This window comes from Dermacentor albipictus, chromosome 7 (assembly GCF_038994185.2).
Source record: "Dermacentor albipictus isolate Rhodes 1998 colony chromosome 7, USDA_Dalb.pri_finalv2, whole genome shotgun sequence".
Lineage (NCBI taxonomy): Eukaryota > Metazoa > Arthropoda > Arachnida > Ixodida > Ixodidae > Dermacentor > Dermacentor albipictus.
The window spans coordinates 111,248,026-111,266,034 of NC_091827.1; the positions used below are offsets into that span (position 1 = coordinate 111,248,026).

The following is an 18,009-nucleotide window of genomic DNA, read 5'->3' on the forward strand; positions in this document are numbered from 1 at the left end:
GCGACATAGCGCTTGGTTGTCTCGTACATCATGGGCCAGTAAAAGCGCTCCTGCGTGCGGTGTAGCGTTCGTACGAAACCGAAATGACCGGATGTCACATCGTCATGCATGGCGCGTAGAACGTCGGAGCGAAGGCTCTCCAGGACAACAAGCAGAAAACACGCTCCATTCCCGGAATAATTAGTTTTGTAGAGTAATTTATCACGGACTGTAAAGCGACCGCTGCCTTGAGAAGTACGGACGGCGACAAAAAGCGGATCGAGGGTAACATCACTCCGTTGTTCTCGCTGAAAGTCTGCCGCGTCAGCGAATGTAGAAGTAACAGCAGCGAGACAGTCGTCGAAATTCTCAGCATCGCAGTCGGTAGCCGCAAGAGGAATCCGAGAGAGGCAGTCTGCATCAGCGTGATGACGGCCAGTCTTGTACGACACCACAAAGTCGTATTCCTGGAGGCGCAGCGCCCAACGTGCGAGGCGACCAGAGGGATCACGCAAACCGACCAGCCAGCATGGAGAATGATGGTCGGTGATAATCTTGAATGGTCTACCGTAAAGATAACACCGAAACTTCTGTATGGCGAAAACAGCTGCCAGGCATTCCTGTTCCGTAACCGTATAATTCCGTTCAGATTTGCTCAGGCAACGGCTGGCATATGCGACTACATGTTCTGCGCCACTGTGACGTTGTACAAGCACCGCTCTTATCCCAATTCCACTAGAATCAGTGTGAACTTCAGTTGGGCAAGACAGATCGAAGTGACGCAAGAGCGGTGCTGACGTTAGTATAAACTTCAGTTGAGAAAATGATGCGTCACACTCCGGTGTCCAATTGAAGGATGTATTTTGTCGCAAAATACTTGTCAACGGGTAAACGATGTCGGCAAACCTGGGAACAAAACGACGAAAATATGAACATAGGCCAATGAATGAGCGAAGTTCTCGTGCTGATTGCGGTGGCTTGAAGGAGCTCACAGCTTCAATCTTACGAGGATCGGGTCTGAGGCCATCCTTGTCAACTAAGTGTCCCAGGACCAGTGTTTGACGTTCGTCAAAGCGACATTTCTTTGAGTTTAGAACCAGTCCAGCTTTCTCGATGCAGTCGAGAACAAGGCTGAGGCGTTCTATATGTTCTTAAAACGTGCGGCGAAAGATTACAACATCATAGAGGTAACACATGCATATCTCCCACTTCAGGCCACGTAGTACTGTGTCCATAAATCTTTCGAAGTTGGCAGGAGCATTGCAAAGGCCAAAAGGCATAGCATTAAATTCGAATAAGCCATCTGGAGTCACGAAAGCGGTCTTTTCCTTGCCGGCTGGGTCCATAGGTATTTGCCAATACCCCGATCGCAAATCAAGTGTTGAGAAGTAACAAGCAGCGTGTAAGCAATCAATGACGTCATCTATTCGCGGTAGAGGATAGACATCCTTCTTCGTCACTGCGTTTAGATATCTGTAATTCACGCAGAATCTCCAGGAGCCATCTTTTTTTCGGACCAGAATTACTGGGGCTGCCCATGGACTATACGACTCTTGAACGACACCTTTGTCCATCATCTCCTTGACTTGTTGTGCAATAACTTTTCGCTCGGAGGATGACACTCGGTAGGGCTTCTGGCGGATGACATGTGCGGAGCCGGTATCTATTCTGTGACGAGCACGGGACGACGGCAAATGAAGCGGTGCATCTCCATGCGTGAAGTCGAATGCAGCCTCATGCCTGGCAAGGACATGTACCAGTGCTTGCCGTTCCGACGTACCGAGAGCCTTGCTGATCTTGCCAAGCATTAGCTTTGCAAAATGGCTATTATCGCAAGGAGAGCAAGCTGTAGAGACGTCCGTAGTTAGGGCCGCCATTGAGTTACATGCGGCTTCATCGAAGAGAGCGATTTTCATACCGCGAGGAAGGACAACCGACGTGGCGGTACAGTTCAGCGCCCACAATGTGGCGACTCCTTTCGTCATGCACACGACAGAGCAGGGCACAAGTATATCTTTTTTTAGCACAGTTTATGCGGATAGGCCTAACTACAAGATCAACACAATCAGCGTCAACAGTAGTTGCAGAAACACGAACGGGCGTCAGGCACCACGATGGTACAATCACTTCAGCAAGAACACTGAGTGTGTCTGTGTCCCTATGTTCGCCACGCGAACTTTGTTCGGTATCTGTTGATATAATTAACTTGTTCAATAATATTTCGCCACAACCACAGTCCACGGAAGCGCCGCACTGTTCAAGAAAATCAATACCAAGAATAACATCGTGCGAACAACGAGCAAGAACAAGGAATTCCGACACAAAAACTTTCCCAGCCAACAAAACACTCATAGCACAAACACCAAGGGGATGAAGCCACTCGCCGCCCACTCCACGAAAAGTAATACCGTCGTTCCAAGAAAACATAACTTTGTGGCCTAGACGGTTCTTGAAAGCGAGGCTCATCACATACACAGTCGCCCCAGTATCAACTAACGCCATGGTCGGTATTCCGTCAATCGAGACATTTACTTTGTTTTTGAGCATCACAACAGGCAGAGGAATTTCTTGCAAAGACCGTGCGGCGACCACACATCCATTGGCCGCGGATGCTAGTTTCCCGGCGGCGGTGACGAAGAACGGCGCCGAGGGGACGGAGAGCGACGGGGACGATTATTTGGCGGCGTCAAACTCCGCTGAGAAGTTGGCGAATTGCTGCGTCTGGTCTCGTGTGGGAAGTGGTCCATTGGAAGGGAATCGGTCGTCCGCAAGTCATATGAAGTACGGGTTCTGGGTGGCGAGAACATGGGTGGTGTCCTTCGTGTTTGACGGCCTTGGCGACAATACCGTGGTATATGGCCTGTGTAACCGCAGTTGTAGCACACGGGAGGGTCGCGGTTCACAGCATCTTCCTCGCAACGGATGCTAGGCTGCTGCGGGCGGCGAGAAAGTTCGTTGTCATGTGGATAACGTGTCTCTGCGCCTCGCTGAAATCCGTCATATCGTTCATAAGTCACGTCGTGGTAGTAGGGTCGGTGCCCTTCTTGTCGCGGCCTGACAGAAGTCACAGGACCTCGGGGGTAAAAACGCGGCTGGTCTCGTTGTGGTCGAGCGTCATAAGTAGCGCCTCTGTCGTAGAGACGTGGCTGCTGTCGGGGCGTGAGTTCACAATCCTCGGTGCCCCTCGCCGCAGGATACGGGGCGATGGAGGCCACGTTTGACTCGAAATCTGGTGGTAGGTGGAAGCTGTGAGTGCCTGAATGTGTCGCTTGTGCGTGCAGGCTGAGCTCTTCCCGAACTATTTGTCTCATCGTTGATGCAAGATCGAGGGGCTGGTTGCTGTCCACGCTTGCAACTGTTGTCACATTGGCTAGCCTGCCAAACTTCGGCGTGATGCGCCTCGTTTTCAGCTGCTCGAAAGTACGACAATGCCGGATGATGTCAGTGACGGAAGCCAGGTTGTCCTTTGCGATGAGGAAATTATAGACGTCTTCGGCAATTCCTTTCAGGATGTGCCCGACTTCATCTTGCTCAGACATTCCAGAGTCCACCATCCTACACACTTTTATTACCGCCTCAATATAGGTCGTGCAGGTTTCGCCTGGCACTTGCGCACATTGCAGTAGCGTCTGTTCCGCCCTTTTCTTTTTCGTCGCGGAGTCGCCGAATCTCTCTTTGATTTCGGAAACAAATCTTCCCCATGTTGTGAACGTTTCCTCGTTATTGTCGAACCACAGCAACGCAGTATCCGTTAGAAAGAACACTACGTTCGAAAGCTGAGAAGCGCTGTTCCACTTGTTGGCGGCACTCACCCGGTGATAATGGATGAGCCATTCCTCGACGTCTTCGTCCGATCTTCCGGCGAAGGGACGCGCATCTCTCAGTTGCAGAACGGAACTTGTCGGCGCAGCTGTTGGAATGGGCTGTTGTTCGTCTGCGTCGTGGGACATATTCAGCTCCGGTAGATACGGTGGGAGTCCAGCAATGCGACGGCTCCGTCGAATAAGTTCTGGTCAGCCTCCGTCTTCGGGTGTCGTTTACCCCGCACCTTCCACCACAACTGTTACGAAGAGTTGCGAAGAAATGGTTTTATTTACAGGCGACGGATGATGATCGTAGCGTGATAGTAGCGCAGCTGGGCCTCTCCAACTCTTCGTCCTCTTCGTCTTCCCTTCTTGTCTTTTTTCGGTGCCTTTCGTATCTGTTACAATATATATTTTTTTTTATTCAGATACCCTAAAGGCCCTTGTGGGCATTACATAGGGGGGGGGGGGGGGTTAACAACAGGATATTTCAAACACAATTAGGGGGGCAAGGCAATATAGAACAACGTAGTAAAGATCACCGAATACAACAAGAAAATATAAAAAGAAAAAAAGGAGAGAATTGCATACATTGATGAAAAAAAAACCAACAACAACAACAACAACACTCCGTACAAAGCATGTAGATACACTTACAATGCGTCAAAGGCATAAATTTTTGCTTTTACGCAACATGCGTAAAACTGCGCTTCAAATTACTTACAAAGGAGTCATGATCACGTATAGAAACAATTTCTTTTGGCAGCTTATTCCAGTGATGAATAGCTAGAAAGAGCGGTGATTGTCGCAGGAGATTCGTGCGCGCAAACATGGGACGCACTTTAAAGGGATGGTGGAGGCGGGCGAAAATGTTTTGTGGGGGTTTGATATGGGATGCTGTAAAGGATGACGGGGTATGATACAATGTGTGGAAGTGGAAAAGTAGTGCTAACAGTCGTCGTGTTTCTAGAGATGGTAATTGGAGGGACTCTTTGATAGCCGTGATGCTGGATGTTCTAGAGTATGTTTTAGTGATGAAGCGTGCTGCTTTATTTTGTAAAGATTCCAGCTTGTTTATTAGGTAAGTCTGATTTGGATTCCATATTATGGAAGCGTATTCAATCTTTGAGCGAACTAGAGCTGTGTAAGCTAATAATTTAGTTGACTGATTTGCTAAATACAAATTTCGCCTAATGAATCCAAGTGTTTTATTTGTTTTCGAAATTATTTCATCAATGCGATCATTCCATGTAAGGTTAGAAGTTAAATGGACTCCCAAATATTTTAATGAAGACACATTCTCTATGCATATGCTGTTCATAAAATATGAACTTAAGTGAACGTTACTGGCTCTGGTAAATGTCATTGTTTTTGTTTTAGAAACATTAATTTCCATTTGCCATTGCTCGCACCAAAGTGAAATTTTGTTTAGGTCGGCCTGTAAAATATTAGTGTCTTCAGAGGTGATAATTTGTCTGTAAAGAACGCAGTCATCTGCAAACAATCGAACTGTTGAGGTCAGGTTGTTACTGATGTCATTAATGTAAATTAAGAATAAGATTGGGCCAAGTACGGATCCCTGAGGAACGCCAGATTTAACTTGTGCTAAAACGGAAATGTAATCATTTACGGAAACAAATTGGTAACGATTGGTTAAAAAACTTGAGATCCAATTAACAATTTTACCATGTATGTTAAGCCGGCTAAGTTTCATTGCTAAGCGAGAATGGGGAACTTTGTCGAATGCTTTCTTGAAGTCAATAAATATGGCATCGATTTTTATGGAATCGTGAACAGCTTGATGAAGATCAGTTATAAGTTCAAAAAGCTGTGTTTCACATGAGCGTCGTTTCTGAAAACCATGTTGATTGTTAGAAAAAAAGTTATGTTCAGATAAATATTTCATAACTGCGGAAGATATGATATGCTCAAGTAATTTACATGGAATACTAGTCAAGGATATAGGTCTATAGTTTGAGGGCACTGATCGGTCACCTGATTTGTAAATGGGAGTGATACGACCAACCTTCCAGTCATCTGGTACAATTCCTGTATCTATTGATTGCTGGAAAAGAGCGGCTAATACGGGAGATATTATAGGTTTAGTCATTTTAAGCATCTTTGTGCAGATGCCGTCTGGACCTGGCGCTGAGTTATTCGAAAGTCGATCGATGGCCGATTCTATTCCCTCTGGTGTAATTATGAGATCATTCATAGATGAGTTAATTGAAGGAAACGTAAGGTCAGGTGGAATTGGATTTTCGTTTGTGAAGACAGAGCTGAAAAAGGAGTTTAATTCAGTCGCGGCTTCAGATGGTGAGAGTAGCACACCGTTATTAACGATTGGTATAGTGGATTGGGAAGAGTGCTTAGGGTTAATTACTTTCCAAAACTTTTTCGGATTGTTCATTATCAGGCTGGCGATGTCACCGTTAAAAAACTTGTCTTTAGATTCTTCAATTTCAGCTTTACATTTATTTGATTGGTCTCGGTATCGCTGCCAATCACCATCCCAATGGGACAACTTAGCTTTAGAGTAAAGGCGTTTCTTTTTATTTATTGCTCTCTTCACTTGGGACGTGAACCATGTTCTCTGTGTTGATGACGTTATTCTAATTTTGGGAATGTGTTTTTGTTTCAGTTCAATAAGCTTTCTTCGGATAGCGAGCCAGTTATCATTTGTATTGCGATAAGCCATGGTTTCGAAGAACCACACAGAAAAATATGACAGCTCTGTAAGAATTGCGTCGATATTTGCACGGGAGTAATCGTAAATAGATTTCGTTGCCTTTTCTGGTTTACTACTTTGTAATTGGTATTCACAGTGTACTACGTTGTGGTCGCTAATACATTCAAGGACGTGAACAAGCATATTTTCCGGTTCGGTTGTGAGGACTAGATCTAGAATAGCGTTTCCACGTGTTGGTTTGCAAACTATTTGATGCAGATCAAATGAACAAGGAACATCGAGAAATTCCTTGCATTCGCTCTTCCTTGCGCAACCTAGGGGCGTACACGTCTGCCAATTTATTGTGGGGTAGTTGAAATCGCCAGCAAGGATTATAGGTGAAGTTGGATACTTGTCTTGGATTAAAGTTAGGGAATGATTAAGACTCTCGATGAATTCAGAAGTAGCATCAGGCGGACGTTAACAGACCCCGACTGCGCAAGTCACAGAGGGACAGACCTGAAGTGAAATCCACAAAATTTCAATATTTGACTGTGTGCCAACAACGCGAGCACATAGATTAGATTTCACGGCAGCTACAACACCGCCTCCCCGTGCGCCCACCCTATCATTTCTAAATATAGTAAAGTTTCTAGAGAGCGACAGCTCGTTGTCCCCAATATCGGGTGTAAGCCAAGTTTCTGTCCCAAGAACAATATCTACAGAACAAGCCTCAATAAATGCACATAGCTGGTCTTGTTTGTGAAACATGCTTCTAAAGTTACACAGCAGGAGTGACAATGTATCGCCTTGATTAGCATGACTGTGTCAATCATTCTGGTTAGTTTCGTCCCCTCGTGCGCCAACAGTAGGTTGCTCACTCAGCCGACATACTTTGGCTTCATTGCGCGTTGAAAGACAGGTTACATTGTTTTGCGATGAATCAAAGGTGTAACATTTGCTTCCAAGAAGAAGTTTATCGTAGACCACAGTATATTTTTCGTTAGGCTTACGTACTTCGCGAGCGAATTCTGATGAGCTGAATTCGGGCCGAGAAATCTTCTTCAATCCACACGCGTGGCTTCTGCAGGTCCTTCAATTTGGAAGCATTTCTTAAAATGATGCTCTTGTCTTTAAAACTCAGAAATTTCACGACAATTGGTCGGATGTGACCTGCTTTAGGTCGACCTATTCTGTAGGCTCGCTCAATTTCGCCTGCTTTGAAGCCTAGCTTAGTTAACACAAACTGGTTGATGATGCGTTCAGTGTCAACCCATGTTTCTTTTGGTTCTTCCGGGATTCCCTTAAATATTAGGTTATTTCTGCGCATGCGGTTATTTAGGTCATCAACAACCAGATTGGCCTGCTCCAACTGTTTAGTTTCTATGGTCTTCAGCTGCTCTTGCGATTCCTGAACGACTGAGTTAATGGTGGTGACGTCATCACACAGGTTATCAACTGCTTTTAGTCGCTCTTCGACACCACTGAGTCGCCTTTTGATGTCAGTGACGCTCATTTGAATATCCTTTAGTTTGTTTGAAGTGTCTTTCTGAAATTTTTCATTTGACAACGTTAACTCTTTAACAAGCGTGAGAACTTGGTCCACCTTATCCGGGCCTGGGTTGGTCTCTACGTCGCCAGCACAGAGTATCAAATGAGCAATACAAAACAAAACCAAGGAACAGCGTCCACCCATGCGCCAGCAATTAGTAGCCAAGGCAGGCCTAAGCCATATTGGCGAACAACCACTGGCAAAATGGCCATGCGCTACAAAGCGGCCTATCCGTGCACGGTAAGTACACAGATCAATGCCCATGGTGAATCAAACGACACTCGGGATTTGCAGCCGAAACAGTACCAAAGTTGAAGAAGCTCTCGTCACAACCCACTCACCTATGATACATATATATATATATATATATATATATATATATATATATATATATATATATATATATATATATATATATATATATATATATATATGCCGTAAGGCCATTTGAACAACCAGTGCACTGGGTTTTACTTGTTAGTCGAAGGCCCTTTCTCTTGCTCATTTGTCGTCATCTTGCTGAATGACCGTGAACCACCACAGGTTTCCCCTCCGCACAGAGAAAATGTCAGGTGGCTGGCACAACAACACTGGCGCAACGTGCTGACACACGCATTGTGGGTAGCTCTCGCTAGCAGTATCACTGATCGGTCAATATTGTATTTCACTGCGGGCACTTTGCAGAATACATTGTTAGGTCCTTCCGTCATTGCACATAGTTTTCCGTGGTTTGGATGCCATGGTGTCTCATAGTGTACCAAGTCGCCAACGTGAAGTTCACCAGGTCGAAATATTTTGTCGTATATGAGCTTGTTTTTTTCGTTGTGCGGGGAGAATTGCGAACATGTGCCTTTCCTGGGTCATCCAGATTTCCGTGCTTGTTGTTCAACAGTTGTTTATCAGGGGTGGATCAGTCTAAAACACGCATCAGAAGAGAAGGATAGCTTCTCACCTAATGTGGAGCCCTCTTATATATATTCGTGAATGTCACCAGAAAGATGTTGAATCCGCGGTATGCGAGGCTCTTTGATTTGCATTTGAGTCGTGTCACTATAGTCTCATCTGTGCGTTCGCTTAGGTCGTTTCCCTATGAATGCTGAGACGATGAAAACAACTGATGAATCTTGTCATGTTTGTTTCAAAAACTAGGTGAATTGGCTTGCGGTGAATTCTTTGCCGCGGTCTCAAAGAAATTTCTTCGGCTTTCCAGCAGCGACCGCATTTTAATGCACGGTATTTGAGACACTTTTGTGATCAATTGCCAACACATAACGCGCGCCATATTCTATTCGCAAGTGAATGAACGTTTTGACAAGCCGTGTTCCCCGAAGCCACCTGGTGTCCATGGAAAGAAGGTCGAAATGTGTTTTTCATGTGGCAGAGACTCCAGTAAGCCAAATCGCTTGCTTTTTGTTTTTTTCAACTGTGGAATGTATCGCAATGACCGACGTATGTGGAAACATCACTGATAATTTCTCGGTAATACTACTGTGCAGAAAGTTTTCGCAAGGTATTCGTCAATAAACATGGGCCAATTCGTCGAATGCCACCCTAATGGCGGTAGCGAATCGTTTGACCATATTTGAGACTTTCGTATGATTCGGCGGAGTTTAAGTGCTTGGTCAAATACTACCGGAAGCCATACCTTCTAATGATCACTGAAGTGATTAACTTGTCCTGCTCCAGTTATCCTGCGGTTGTCACCTTGGCGTGAAAGAAGCGTAGCCATTAGCCTACAGGGACGTCATATTCTGCTCCTGTTTACTTCGAGATGTTGGTATCCTTTTTAGATGTGCTCATGATGCTACTGAGGAAGATGATGTTGACTTATTGTGACGAAAGGACCGTGATGCCATCCCGAATACTGGGCTTTATTCCTTGGTCACGCCCACCTCTGCTTTCTCATTCACAGCGATCCTGCTGGACAACCGTGACAGTCACTGATTATATATGTATTTCTTTTTGGAGAAAGACCGTTCGAAAACGAAAATTATGTATTTTTCTCAACCATTACTTTAGTGAAACTTGTACTATTGAGCTATTTCTTAACTATGTAATTCGGTCTTCCTAGAAATATTTTTTTCTGTAGTAATACAGTGTAGGCTAATATATTCTTATTCTTCTTTCTTTCGATGCAGGTTGTAGGCTACAACGTAAGTAGACTTTGCCTTTCATAGGTATTTGTACATAATGGATACTTCAATGTTAGTATTAATCATTGTCCTTGTAGTGGGCATGATATGTACCCAACCATATTGCTATATCAGAAATTTCCCACTAATCATGACTATGGCATCTCCATTCACGGGCGTCGTCGTGTCCAGCTAAAAAGCTGAGGTTTACAGTGAGGAAGTCATACCAAATGTGCGCCAAGAGCCATAAAAATATTGTGCAGTGCGGAAGAATATTTTGGCGGAAGAAAAGAGAAACGATGTTTGTAAAAATAAAGTTTTGTTTTCCTTTCTGTCCTTGTGTGAATAAAACAATCCAAAATTTCCCAGCCAATATTTATAAGCAAGGTGAATAATATATTTTCCTTTGTGGTGGGCTACTTCATTATCCTGCTTTAGTAGCTTGAAGAAAATGTGCTTGAAACTAGTCTTTGTTGCACTGTATTTTAGGAAGAAGTTTATGCCTATTCACTTATGACCCCATAAACTACAAATTACGTCGTCACCAATAATTGTAAAATCACGGTTTGTTCAAACAATACGCGAATCAGAGCACCTTGGTATTGAAACTCAAGTGATGGACTTTCGCTTTTTATGAGTATTTCACTACTTTTCTTTCGTACGCGGTAAAAATATATTGCGCAATTGGGGTAAATGTAGACCGCTCAATGGGCAGCTTTCTTAAATGATATGCCACTTGCTTATTAGAATTTATCTTTAAGTTTACGACTTATGCTCATGATAAATTATTGAATAATAATATTACAAAGAAATACAGTGCAAACTTCTGTGATATCCTCGATCGACTGCGCTGTTAATTGAATTCAGTTGTGGCCTTCTTTAACGCACTCGGATATTTTAAACAGTGGTCAGGCAAGTCAGGTCACCTACTACGTTGTCAGCCTAAGGCCGACTGCATTTTGCTGATGTAATGCTGCTCTTATATTTCGGCCGTCATTGAGAAGGTTGCCGGACTATCCGCCGCCATTGCATAATTTTCATACTCTCAACCATTAGTCGCTATTGAAGGAGTGCTAATGATACCACTACAAGGAATGTTACTGAAATCGAGTTTCAACGACTCGAATTAATATTCAAATAAATAGGGCGTGAAAGAAACGTATAATAAACGGCTGGTAAAATGAAGTACGAGACGACCTACAATTCCTAAAAACGTTTTGGCTCTTAGTAATCTATAGTATAGTTACGAAGGCCAAAGCTGAATAGCCTTTGAATGAAATTCTGCGTACACAGCTGTTACACGTTATGCGAAGTATATGTATACGTTGCGTCGCTGCCTCGATTTTCATAAATGTCCGACCTAATTTTCCACAGTATCATTCTTGACAGTTATATATATATATATATATATATATATATATATATATATATATATATATATATATATATATATATATATATATATATATATATATATATATATATATATATATATATATATCGTGCAAATATTTTATATTTATTTATGTATTCTAGCTTAGTAGCTTCGTGAGCTTGCACAGCGTAGGGGAAATGACAGACTTGCATAAATAATAGCCATATAATGTAAAGGTTAATGAGTGTGAAGTAGATAACCACATCACTATTTCCCAGTGGCACGTGATGTGCTCTACCTTTAGGTGACGCCTTTCTTACAGTGTAGTTTGCTTGGCGCTTGTGTATAACCAAACCGTGGCAGCGTTAGTCAGTCCAAATCACGGCCACGCAGGCGCAAGTGGAACACACAGTAAAGCCAGCGCTTCAAATAATATCTGAATATATTCGGGAGAATAGGCAAGTAAGGTGTTGCAGGATACCTCAAGGTATCAAGGCTGCTTGTTCGGGACTGTCGTTATAAAAAGTAATTTGAATAAAGAGAACTGAGCTACCTGAAATATTTTATTAATAATGCCCATGAATTTGGGACATCGTTCACTATTGCGATCAGTCGGTGGGGAAATGAGTTTTCAATGAATTTAAAATGACATTTAAATATGGCCTACAGAGCCACATCTTTTGCAAAGCAAAATATTTTTACAGAATTATTCTCTATGTTTAGCTCTTACTACGTACTAAGCATTTATACTGAAATACATTTCCTGCGTTTCACGGCCCCATTTTTTAGTATAGAGCTGTGCAGAGCACGCCTTTCGAATTTTATATCAGAGAAAGCGGCCATAATCCACCGAAGCAGCTTAAGGCAGCCTATGACTATGACTCACTCTCCGTGCGGATGAAGCACAGCTTACCTTCGCGAAGTTTCTGAGCTTCAACAGACACTTTTGTAGAGGAGCACTGGAATGAAGATATTTAAGGGGCATTAGCCTTTTTTTGCGAACATCTGACACCCCAGATGTACTGCTCTCACTCTTAAGTGCCAGTCGCTCTCTTCGAAAATTGATACCCACTGCGAGGTTTTACCAGAGTCATTCTCCTGTGAAAGGAAGGGCAACCGTGTTGAAAAATTAGCAAGAACGTGAAAAAAAATTCGTTTGGTTAAAATAAAGAAAAAAGAGTCCAAGTGGAGTGGCTTAAAAAGACAAGATCAGCCTACGGGTTTGTTCAAGTGGTTTGATAAGAAATGCCGATTATATCTTTGTGACACTGTCCTTTACATGTTCACTATGCACTCATGTCATCTCCTATTCGTATCGTATTTGACGCAAAGATACGCAGACATCGTCCGCCTTTAGAGATTCGGTTCCTTTCGACATTTTTCTTTTTTACCAAGGGGCCAGGTGAGGAAAGGCCAGTGATAGGGCAATGTGTGGTGCAGGAATACCAATTTGCGATTATATTGAAAGTTATTACGCACATATCAATTATTCAAGCAACTGCGCTACAAATTCTCGCAATCAAGCCGCTTATAAAGCGGCTTTGGCCATTGGTGAAGCCGCCTTGCTGATATCATTGCGGCGCGCAAGCATACTTATCCAAAATAAGTTGTTCAATTTTCAAGTGTGTTCAAGTGTGCCATGCGTCGCTTTGCCTCATCATGTTTGTCTGCTGTGAAACATCTCTTAACGGGGTTTGGAGCATTCCAGTTCAGGTAAAATTTTGGTGCACAACATTGATTTCCTTATTATTACTTTTTTTTACTTTTTTCATAGTACATGTATTTCATGTACATGCCTTTCAAAGAAATACACGGAACATTGGTATGCTCTACATTTCAAATAAATTTTTTTTTTCATTTTAATTGTCGCTTCGACTGCAATGTGGATATACCCCATCGTATACTCTCAATTTCGTATAAAGCTTTTGTCACACGCAAACAACTTAGGTATAACACAAATTTTCGCTTTCCGTTTGGGAGGTTGTTTCTCTACGCAGTGCCTCTTACAGTACACAGGGCCTGTAAACTACAGAACCATGCAGCTATTGTTCCCTACTCATTCGTTTGTTTCTGGTGGCACGTGCTAAGCGGACGTATACGAGACGGTGAAGGACCATGTGGTTTGTCCAATTTTCGGTGGTACCGATGTGAAGAACTTCAGGACCGACACTAAATCTGAAGTTTTTACGGCTACCGCTAGAGTGCAGGCGTAATAAAGCGCTCAGGTATACCATCTAGACATCTGGTCTCCACGTGCGTGCTATAAGTGAACCCGTAGCAAAAAAAAAAACAGATAGAGCGACTTCCCTTTGAAAGCGGCAGCAAAGCAGCAATGAAGAAATTCAGAAACAGGGAGAACGGCGACAGAAATATTTATCACAAAAATATTGGCAGAGCCCACCTCACAATGACTGTCTACGGTTATGAGTTTCGCACTGCCGTAATAAAGCAAAAAAATGGCATCGCCCTCTTCGAATGGTTTTAGGTACAAAGCGTGTGAATTGGAGCGTTCGCTAAACAGTTGTTGATTGAAAATCGGCACACACCAATGAACATGTGGTGCAGCTTACTGAATCGCCGGGCCCATGTGAATCCTTGCGTAGCCCATGTGAAGCGCGTTGGCTTCTGCCCAGCGTGAAATGATTCTAAATAATTTCTTATGGAACATTTGGCTGGCCTAAATCTCCCATCCCAAAATCGACTGCTCAGTATGCACCTGAACTCCTCTCCCGTTGCCCTGCTGCTACTGCACGCTGGTTTCCAGTGCAACCTTAGCGCAACCATAACTTCCACATTCGGCACAAGTCCCATTTCACCAAGCATCGCATTAACTATATGGATAGTTTCAATCACTGCAGAGCTACATATTCACAGTGGCAATTACCTGCATACCGAAGTTAGCATCAAAGAGCAGCTTTGAAGCGCAGCACAGATGCAGTGGCCCGTACACACTGCTCCAAGTCACCGTCAAAAAGAATCCTTGAAGGGCGGTACATACTCAGGGCAGATGCACCACACCGTAACACCATGGACTCACGTTAGAAACATACAGTTTTGAAGAGCGGCACATACTACTAGGCACACAGTGCCACATGCCTACTGACTCAAGTTTGTCCGATGGATAGCTTTGAACCCTATTACTTCGGCACGGCAGCCTGGCGTACACTAACGTTCGACCGTGCACTGTTCCGGGCAGACACCCAGTTTTGCAGGACAGCGGCTCAAGGCAAGTATATATATATATATATATATATATATATATATATATATATATATATATATATATATATATATATATATAAATATATATATACATATATATATATATATATATATATATATATACATATATTTGATTTGATCAGTAACTCCCGATAAACATGATCTTGGCTTGTAGCGCGTAGTGAATACGGACACAAAAACGAGCCGACAGGGACGAGCGCTAGCGCTCGTCCCTGTCGGCTCCTTTCTGTGTCCGTGTTCACTTCGCTCTACAAGCCAAGATCATGTTACCGTACCAACTCGCCCAACTGTCTATCCTTTTGCCCTGCCCATAAACCCAGATTTCCAGGAAAGTGGTTGAAGAGATTTATGTATATATCGTCACATGTGCTAGTGAGGAGTAGAGTGAAATAGCAGACGTGGGCAAGGACAAGATGAAAGAAGTCCGCGTGCTAACCGCCGTTTTTTTTCCAGAAGCCATCAATAAAGGCGCATCCACACCGAACGCAGGGCGGGCAATGCGTGCAGGCGGAAAGCGGGAAGCGGCGAAAACCTCCTCGCCGAGCGGGCAGAGCAGGCGGAAAACGAGGCGGGCAGCCCGATCGCTCTCGGAGAGATATCTTCCGCCCCGGCGGAGCTTCCCGCTTTACCGCAGCCAGTCAGGGCTCGAGGAGACAAGCTGACGGAAAATAGCATCCACCGAGACAGCTGTATTTTGCGCTGTACTTTTGATCGCCACAATCAAATGTTGCCCGTTGCTATATGACAAGAGACACGACGTATACAAGGACACTGAATACAAGAATCAAAGCACTCGCATGACGCAATCCCTCCCGTTCTTGCAAGGCAGGGCGCACCCACCAGCGGCGTTGGCTGGTTGTCTTCCTTCGATCTTTCTGGTGCTCGTCTTAAAAAGCTGCCAAAGAAGCGGCGAGTAGAATGCCAGCTATTTCGTCGTTTTTTTCGGAGCTGATCATTCTCCACAAGTGGTTAGCAAGCGAGGGCGGCTCGCCAGACGACGGTGGTGCGGTGACGACGCTCGCGCGCGCGTTGAGGATGGACAACCAGTGCCAAGAGATGGCTACCCGTGTACCACGATACCGCTAAATGCTCCGCCTCCCATGCGGTGCGTGCCGTCAGGCAAGCCGTCCGGTCTGAACAGGCGTGCGCGCTCACCACCTCACCGCGTTGAAAATCCGCTTGGCCGCTTAGACGATCCGCTTTCGGTGTGAATGTGCATTTAACGTCACCAGTCCCCTTTAAAGACACGTGGTAATATGTACGTATATATCATGCCCACTTCAAGCTAAAAGACAATGAAGCCAAGGAAAGCATCGCGGAAATTAGCTGTGGTTGAAATTGAAATCTAAAAAACAATAAAGAAAAGGGGAAATGAAAGCGGACAAAAAGTCATCTTCGCGTCGGTGGGAGCCTAGCCCACAACCTCCGCATTGCAAGTTTGTTGCACTGCCATTAGTAACAGTTCAATGAGAAAGGCGGTATGACAGCAACGGTATGCCGAAAATGAGATGTTGATTCCTCAAATAAGGAGGGTGGTATAACGACGGCAGCGCGACATGAATACTTCATGACGACTGAATTGCGATAAGTAGATGACTACGATGGTATGGCGTCCACTTTTGTGTGCAGTAAAGATTGTATTGGATTATAAGATGACTAAGCTAGAATAACGACAATGGTTTGACCACGGCGTTATTGCAACGAACGCGCAGTAACGACTGTCTGATACCAACGCAATAAGAACAACGGTATGAAAAGAGCGTCTAATAGGTTTTTTATTGATTAAATCATGACTACAATAGTATGACAAAGAAGCAATGACGTGGACGGATTGACGGAGGCGGTAACAAGGCCATGGCATGACAACAATGGGATGACATTACTGCAGGGATGTTCATGGTAAAACACCATGACGGCAGTGATATGATGATACGGATGTATTGATGACTGTGTGAAGGTGGTAGCGCGACGAGGACGGCCTGACGAGAGTCGTGCATTTATAATCACTTCGACGGAACTGCAGCCACGCTGTGAGAAGGAATGCATGACGACGAGTTTGTGACGCCGACTCTATGACGATAATTAGATGACGATGACGGCAAGAGGAGGGTTAAAACATTAGGTGTGGGGTGTAACGGGCCAAAACCACAGCGCAATTACGAGTCACGCTGTATTGAGAGGCGTCGGCTACCTGGGGTTCTCTACCTTGTACCCAATGCATGGTGAACGGAGTTTTTGCATTTCGCCTCTATCGAAATGCGGAAGCCGCTGCAGGGATTTCATATCGCCTCTTCGTGATTAGCAGCGGAACGGCAAACCCACAAAGCAACCATGGCGGTGAAGACGAGAGCTGGATGATGCTTTAGGTGCAACTCAGGTGACAAGAATATGACGGCATGATAGCGATGACATGATAGCCGTTCCATGTTAGGAACTCTGATGGCGAGGCAATGACAGCGATGACATGACAACAGAGGCGTACTTACGACTACCTGATGAAAGCATAATTATGAGGGAATTGCGAAGAAGGAGTGATATCGTTGGAGCTACGGTGGCGGTATGGCAAATGCATCAATACAATTGCATGACGTTATTGAAGAGGTGGCGTTAATAAAATGCAGCGTATCGACGGCGGGATGACGACAATGCTGTGACAACAACTCTGTTACGACGACGACGGGACAAGACCTGGTTACGACACTACCAAGACAAAGTTTCAATCATGTTCACGGCGGCATGTTCCATCATGTTCAATCACGGCGGCACCACGACGACGATCTGAGGATGATTGCATGAAGACTTTGTGCAGCCTACGCAATACTGACGATAGAATGAGGACAATGAGATTAAGCGCAGTCATTATCATCATCACTGTTATCAGCCTGGCTACGCCCACTGCAGGGCAAAGGCTTCTCCCATACTTCTCCAGCTACCCCGGTTATGTGCTAATTCTGGCCATGTTGTCCCTGCACACTTCTTAATCTCATCCGCCCAGCTCCTCCGCCCAACAAAGGTGTGACACGACTGGATGACGACTGTATCATGGCGAAGGAGTGAAGGGGATGGCATGACCAAAGCCCGATAAGAAATGCTGGTACTATAATAATACGGCTATCGCGGCTGTATCAGGACCATGAACACATGCATAGTGTAACAAGCTTGAAGACAGTTTATCTACTTAGCGCACAAGGCGTGATGACGGCACGGCAACAGTGAAAATACGAAGCAACAATAACGATGATAGAACGACGACGACG

At 44.5% G+C, this 18,009-nt stretch overlaps 1 protein-coding gene across 5 annotated transcripts in view; it reads left to right on the plus strand.

The window, feature by feature from the left end:
• The window catches only part of LOC135896883 (uncharacterized), a 171,979-nt gene that overhangs the window by 90,035 nt on the left and 63,935 nt on the right, over nt 1-18,009 (plus strand). For all 5 annotated transcript variants that reach the window (XM_065425379.1, XM_065425381.1, XM_065425382.1 and 2 more), the window contains one exon: nt 10,141-10,155. In XM_065425379.1, the coding sequence (XP_065281451.1) occupies nt 10,141-10,155 (15 nt within the window). The remainder of the gene's footprint in view (nt 1-10,140; nt 10,156-18,009) is intronic.